The sequence below is a fragment of the Cryptotermes secundus genome, unplaced genomic scaffold (assembly GCF_002891405.2).
Source record: "Cryptotermes secundus unplaced genomic scaffold, Csec_1.0 scaffold2, whole genome shotgun sequence".
Classification (NCBI taxonomy): Eukaryota; Metazoa; Arthropoda; class Insecta; order Blattodea; family Kalotermitidae; genus Cryptotermes; species Cryptotermes secundus.
In genome coordinates, this window is record NW_019728496.1 from 11,396 (window position 1) to 18,662 (window position 7,267).

A 7,267-nucleotide genomic window follows, 5' to 3' on the forward strand; every position below is an offset into this window, starting at 1 on the left:
CACAGACATTATCAGACATAACGAGATTTCCCTGTAAATTCCTTTCTTCCTTCAGTGGACTTCTCGATCAAATTTCTGACGGAGATGGCAATACAAATTTGGTCAACTCTAACTAAGACCGATCACCACAGCAGTCGTACTATCCCTACGATCCCTACATCCCTACCCTACTTGCCGGTACTTTCCGTCTTCTTTACTTCTTTTTCTTTACTATTCGTCACCAAAGGTTACAGAAGATTATCGAATGCTCTGTATCGAAATTCGGCACAGCAAAGATAAATTTCAACGAGGTTATTCTTGCACGAATAAAAATTTCGGTATACTCTTACTTTGGGGGGATTTAGGTTTGGAGATGTGAAATCCAGTTCTTGTATCTTGGATTTAGTGAGTGTCAGAAAGAACAATTAATGTTGGAAGTGCAGGAATTGTAATGCGCTTTGAGTAGAATTGAGCAAATACTCATATCAGCACTACGTTAAGTTTCGTAAGGCTGTATACGTTCACACCATCTTTAACGTCTTATTTTTCATATAATAGGGAAAATTACGTTATCTGTTGAAAACAAAACGTGTGCAAATTGTTTAAGTGACAAGAACATACTAAATAGTTCACCAAATATTGTTTTAAACACTGTTCAGATTTGCAATAAAGATAAGACTGGTTACACCTGGTAATAGCGTAGGGCGCTTTCGTGGCGCGTTGGTGATGTAGGACGCTGTAAACAGATATTTGAACATCCGTTAGCAATAAAAGGCGGTTAGATACGGATCAGATACATTAATTTGAATTGCCCCTAAAATTCAAATACTTCACAAAATGGATATATCGTGCTATGTGAATGTACCACTAGTTTTACAGCGCAAAGATAATACTTTACAAACACGTAGGAAACAGTGGGAGAGGATTTTGATTAACAGTTCAAGGTATATAGAGGAAGTAATAAGAATGCAACAGTTGACCGTTGGTAAGTAAACTGGATTGAAAACCCAGAATGTGTCTTGTAAGTATAGAAAAGTTATTTATTTCCGCTCTTAGAATATGCACCAATATATTGATTGAAGTATTAATGGTCAATGTTACTACAAAGATGCCCTTTCATATGCCAGTTCTACACTTGTAGCAATGTAGCCATTTGATACAGTCCTGAGGAACTATCTTAGCAGAATCTTGGATGGATTTCTCGCCTCCCCCATTCAACCTACATGTCTAGCCTATCATAAACCTCTAGATCAATATTTCTCACTCACTGGTTCACTGAAATTTTTGACCAGTCCAGAAAACAGTATTATATTTAAGCATCCTGTTACACTCTACACAATGTATGACACAGACTCCGCCCTAAGTGCAACGATATATTATAGTTCTTTTGTCTTCTTTTCTTCTACACTACATGTTTTATCCGTAAATGGCGATCCTCAGGTGTTTTTCTCTCACGTAACTGTTACACTGCACGTAGTTTAAAATTGAAAAACACCAGCATTCTTAATTCATTTTTCCGTTGTTAATAGGTCCTGATATATCAGAATCCCCTTTGCTGATATTTGTCAGATACGTATAAAATCTTTGTTAATTTACATACATCATTTTGAATTTTGGTATTTTTAAAATCTTCAATTTAAATTTTAAAATTTAAAATTCCAAAATTCACAGGGATACCTGCTCAAGGTCTACAGTGATGCAGTGGCTACTTCTTGCTTTCAGCACCGTTCAGGTATTATTCTGTGCAGGTTCCCTGTGTGCGTGTCGCTGCTTGTCTTTAATACGTGTGTAACAATAAATTGTTGCGCTTAGGACGGAGTTTGTGTCATACAATCCAGAAAACTGTTACCATCAAATGCCTTTGCTTTTTTAAAACCTAGGAAACAGATGAACACATTGCTCACATGGTTTGGTTTAAAAAAGACACTGGTCTATAATTTACTTACATTACTTGATAATCTACATAAATCTCAGAGGTTTCTCTTTGAGTAATATCTTCCAAGCCTTGTTGTTTCTTCCCTTTTAGATTCAATATTACACTTACCTCAAACAACAGAAAAGTAAGGCTTGTAAGAAATTGTATCAGATCTCTTACAAGTGGGAAACATTGAATTGATATATTCTGAACATTAAATATATTCAAAACTGTAGAAAATATCTGATATAATCTTGACATTTCAGCATTTGTTAATTAACGTTAATTTTGAACGTAGTTTTCAGTATCTTGTAATGTTTATTTCCTCCTGCATGTAGCAAAAATAAAAGAATTACAAGCAACAAGCAGAATGTTATCTCAAGAATGCAACAAAGTAGAGGTGAATATTTATACATTGAAAAGTAAGGAGCTTGCAAACAAAGAAGAGATACCCTCTTTGGAGTCTACAATCTTAGAGTTAAGAAAGGAGATCGCAGTAGAGACGGAAGGTCAGCAGGATTTGCTTGTGAAGAAAAGCAAGGCAGAAGCAGGTATGTATGGATATGAAAAGCAAAGGTATCCAGTTGTCATGGTGGTCATTGTCAAGATTATGGTCTTGTGGGATGTGATATCATGTAAGTTGATACCACTATTTTGAAAGAAGCTGCTGTCTCGTCTTCAAGGTTGAAGATGAGACAGCAAGTCCCTCTGAACCTTGGTATTTGCATACCAACCAAGCTGTGTGGTGTCTTCACGAAAAGGGAAATTGTAATGTAACCAACAGGAGGACTGTCCCTTGTTCTGACAGAATGGTAAAGAACTCCACAGAATTTATGTTATATCCAGAGTGAGACATAACATGGAATAAAACTAAGTGAATATTTAAAATTTAATTTAAAAACTAGACCATAACTGCATTGTCCCATGTCCTTTCATAAGCATACAGCCATTTAACGCTGTAATCTCTATGGATTAAAATGAATTAATGGAATTAGTTGCTACTTGAATCTTGATTTGATGCGTCTTAATCTCAGGTAAAATTAATATGCAGTTATTCTTAATCTGCCAGTACAGTAAAAGAGCTACTCCTGCCATCTAGGATCACTTACAAGAAATGAATGACAGATTGCAGATATATAATATATAGAGAGGCAGGAAGGCACTGGCAGAATATGTTGGAAATGACATGAAAGGGAAAATCTCAAATGTGGGATAATACTGTATGTGACATAAGAAAGGTTATGCCTTTGATCTTTCCTTGTAAAACACTAGTGCCTCTATCAGCCAACTTCTTTTCCTGGATATTTACATTATGATAATTCATTATCTTAGAGGGGAAAGAGGTTTTTTTTTTTTTTGATCCCCATTTATTTGCAATCTGTATGAATACATTTAGCAAATTGTTGCGAGTTGTGTGAAATGACGTGTGGAGGGGAGCTCATTAGTTCCCCTCCATATATGAATAGGTTGGGGCCTGGGAGAAGGGGAGAAACTTAAGCTAAACTTAAAACTAAACTACTAACTAGGATTTAAGCTAAACTTAAAACTAAACTACTAACTAAGATTATATTTTGAATCTGGGGGAAAGAGTACTTTTCATTTTAATGTTATTATATTGTCCTAAGTGGAAGAAAGGGTTATGAAAATATTAATGCACATTTTTACAGGTAACTGAAAGAGAAATGTTTGTTCATAAGTTAAAATGAGCGCAAGGATGTAACTTTCTGTTAGTTTCTAGTGGCAAAGTGCATGTATACTGTTGTCTTCTGGGTTATGACAGCTTGTAGTCTGATAGGTAAGCACTAGTGTTTCAGAGAAACAAACTACCTCATCTACTAGGTAGAAGATGGAGGCTGTATGTTCCACCGAAAACCTGGTACATACATACAAGACTGTATGGTGTCTTAGGCCAGAAGGTGACAATATGAATCTTCTCCATTGTGAGAACCTACATGAAGTATATATATTCTCATCAAAGTCCATTTATGGTCATATGAAAGTAATGTATGTATACCACAATATATTTTCAGAAAAAGAACAATTTCAAAAGGAACTGGTAAAAAAGCATGAGATATTTTTGAAGGCCATGGCATATTACAAGAAGAAATTGAATATAAGACTCAGATTTGATGAAAATGAAGTAATCCTTGTCCACTTTCTGAACATCTCTGCACCAGGATGCCAGATGTGTTCTCTGAAGCTGAGTAATTCTGATGGAAGATGGAGTCGTAAGTATTCCTCTTAGAGGCTTGCCCTACTGAAATGTATCCAGCTACAATTCTACATCTCTTGTATTTATTTCAGCAATGGTTATGCAGTGTTAGCATGTATAGCTAATCAGAACATTAGATTTTAGATAGTTGTAGGAGTGAAGTGAGACTGGGTCCCTACTGCAGCCCCTGATGATAGATGGGTATGTAACAATGATGGAATGGTAACTGACAGGGGAATCACAAAATGCTTGGAGAAGAATCTATCCTTTACCATGAAACCCACATTATCTAATCTGAAATTAAACCTGGGCCTCCTTGCTGAGAAACTAGCAACTGCCAGAGCTATGGCATGCCCTAATAGAGGCTTGATTTATACATTTTATGGCAGAGCACACAGTAGACTCTGAGGAAATAACCATCTATGGATGTTTACACTCAGAATTGCTATGTACCATAATTATTGCATACATAATGTTTCTCTGTAGATAACCCTTTACAGCCCCATGTTCAACTATGTAGGTATCAGCACAGGATTACAGGACAAGTACTCATGTTAGTAACAGTAAAGTTCAGCAAGTGAAATGTGTAAGGATCTTGCAGGTTTTATTGGTACTGAAATCCCATATTTTTGCAGTGCTTGAAATGGAACCCGTTTTACCTTGTGAGAAGGATCTGGCAGAGAAACTGGAGACAACACAGGACACGCAGGGTTTCATATCACACGTTCGCAAGCTGTTCATCCAAATGTCCAGCAGAAAGAAGAAGCATGCAACTGAGAAGAAAGTATCCAAGAAATCTTGAATATGCAATCATGACTTCATGTCCTGCAGGAGAAACAGAGGGACAGTATTTTGAAAATTGTTGCTATATCAATGAAGCGAAATAAAAGTTGCAGGAAGTAGGAAGAGACACAGTGACCCATCTTATGTTCCATGTTTCTACTATGCCATGAAATCATTCGCTTAGCAAAAAAAGGTTGCCTTTCATTTTCCATTGTACGGTAAAACCTCATTTGGCTTGAATTAAGTGAGTTCGAATTATCCACCTTCTATAAATTTCACCTGTTGAGCACTGTAATTCGTACCTGAAATGGCTAACAGTGCTAAAAAAAAGTCATGGATATCCCCCTTCTCCACTGACATTATGACCCGGATGCCAATGAGGAAGGGCAAACTTCAGAGTGCTGAAAGCTGCATCAAACTTTTCATTCCTTTTCCAGTAGATCTTTCTGCTCTTCATCAAATTTGTAATTATCATTCCCAGACAAGGAAAGTTACTGACTTGAATTTTGTAGTGTCTTAAATTATTCCAAGTCAAGTTAACAAAGTTGTATTTTAAGTATTACATTATCATTATAGACCTTCAAACTGTTTTCATGTCCTACATTTTTAGAATTAAATAATTAAAATTTCAAACTAACTGACCATTTTAATTAATTAAAGGAGCGCAACGTGCAGATGCTTTAGAACTTTGCAGTGATAGGGAATGGAGACTTCCATAGTCACTATGTCCACAAGTTTGTGTTTCCCCTAATAAGCTTTGAGCCAACTGATGAGGTTTGTGGTTGTCACGGCAGCAAGTACTAAGATTGCAGGGATGTGTCATCATGTACCTGTCTACAAAACTACACAGCAATAAACCGTTCCATCTTCTGGGAAATATAATGCTGCTACATGGTGTTATATCCCAGAAGATAGAACTCTTCATAACCACCACCATGAGAAAGACCGTAATACTTCGTATGAAAGCCATGTTATTGATCACCAGACAGGTGTAGCAGATGGGAACATCTGCATCATGCCTGAAGTTGTGTATGATGATGATACAGGAAACTTGCAAATTTTGTTATGACACCAGCAACATGACTAATGCTTGAAAAGGCTGAATGCTGAATGTCATAATTCAGTTATGTGAAATTTGGTTTCTTGACATCTAATGGAAGCAGCTCCCGAGGAATATAGATGTAACCAGATAGTCTGGGTATTGAATGTATAAGGGGTGGGCCTTCTTGGCCCTTGCACCGCAACCTACAGTGATCAATTGTGCTTCCCCTTTTGATTATCCCCTCAGCAATCCTGCGCTTTGAATGAAGCATAGGATTTTGTATGTGGCGGCATTGAAATAGTCACTTGGTTCCATAAAGTATTGACCCAAGTGGCGCAATCTTAAATAAGCTAAGGCCTCACATTCACACGTCTCAAGTGGGACTATCACTTAGTCCCAGTTTGAAGAGGTGTCCTTTAAGGTGACAGTGTCCTGTAAGTAGTCCCACCACCCATCGTAGCTGGTTCCTGTTTAACTTCAACAGTTCCTTCACTCTTTTAGCAGAGGGTCCTCGTATGAGTCCCTTTGCTTGCTTCTGGGTGTTGAAACAAATATGGCATTGTACAAACCTTGAGTCAGACATTAGTTTTTCAGCTAATGAAAGTAGCAGAAATTTTATAAAGAATAAACTGTGATCTTCTGGGTTTTGAAACCATGTAGTCTTGTACGAGTAGGCAGATACAGATGTGTCTCTGAGCAGTCATATCAGTCTACAAGACTACATGGTGTCAAAGGCCAGAAGACTATTATGAGAAAAATCACAATCATGAAGACCTCAGAATTACAGTACACAGGTGTAACTGAAAGGTGTGCGGCCGCACCATAGCTCAAGCAGTTAGTCACTGGCTTCCCACGGTGGTGGCCCAGGTTCGATCCCGGGTGGACAATGTGGGGCTGGGGCTGGTTTTCTCCGATTACTTTGGTTTCCCCTGCCAATCTTCATTCCACCAAATTCTCCATCATCATAATCACCCGGGGCAGGCTACAATATGCCAATCAGTGGACCCAGTTGGACTCCACCCCCCACTAAGTGAATTAAAAAAAATTAAACTAAAAGGTGTGGACAGACTTGGGCACAAGCTCCACATACCAAAACAGTCCATTGTCTGATTAGAAAATGTAAATGTTTCTGTGTGTTGGAGATTGGCTATGTCTCTGGATTCGGGACGAAATGCAGGAGAGGCCTATTCTGCTGGACCCATCAGATAGAGCTTATTCTTAAAATTTTTGGAATATTTTACTTTGGTATTATTATTATTATTAATGTTTCAGAATGATTGAAATCTTATAAGCATGTTTTCAAATACCTTACTGTACAGAATAGAATATTTAAAAA

At 37.4% G+C, this 7,267-nt stretch overlaps 1 protein-coding gene across 1 annotated transcript; it reads left to right on the plus strand.

The window, feature by feature from the left end:
- Positions 1–530: 530 nt before the first annotated feature.
- Positions 531–6,293, plus strand: LOC111865122. Its single transcript, XM_023852874.2, has 4 exons — positions 531–964; positions 2,233–2,445; positions 3,925–4,122; positions 4,742–6,293. The coding sequence occupies exons 1-4, from the start codon at positions 817–819 to the stop codon at positions 4,906–4,908; spliced, it is 726 nt and encodes a 241-aa protein (XP_023708642.1). The 5' UTR covers positions 531–816; the 3' UTR covers positions 4,909–6,293.
- The last annotated feature ends 974 nt before the right edge of the window (positions 6,294–7,267 follow it).

What these genes read in the sequence shown, in the direction of transcription:
- LOC111865122 (XM_023852874.2), top strand. Translation starts at nt 817, where the DNA reads ATGGATATATCGTGCTATGTGAATGTACCACTAGTTTTACAGCGCAAA. An exon ending in GAAAAGCAAGGCAGAAGCAG is followed by an intron (nt 2,446 to 3,924) that starts GTATGTATGGAT and finishes ATATATTTTCAG; the next exon opens with AAAAAGAACAATTTCAAAAG. An exon ending in TTCTGATGGAAGATGGAGTC is followed by an intron (nt 4,123 to 4,741) that starts GTAAGTATTCCT and finishes ATATTTTTGCAG; the next exon opens with TGCTTGAAATGGAACCCGTT.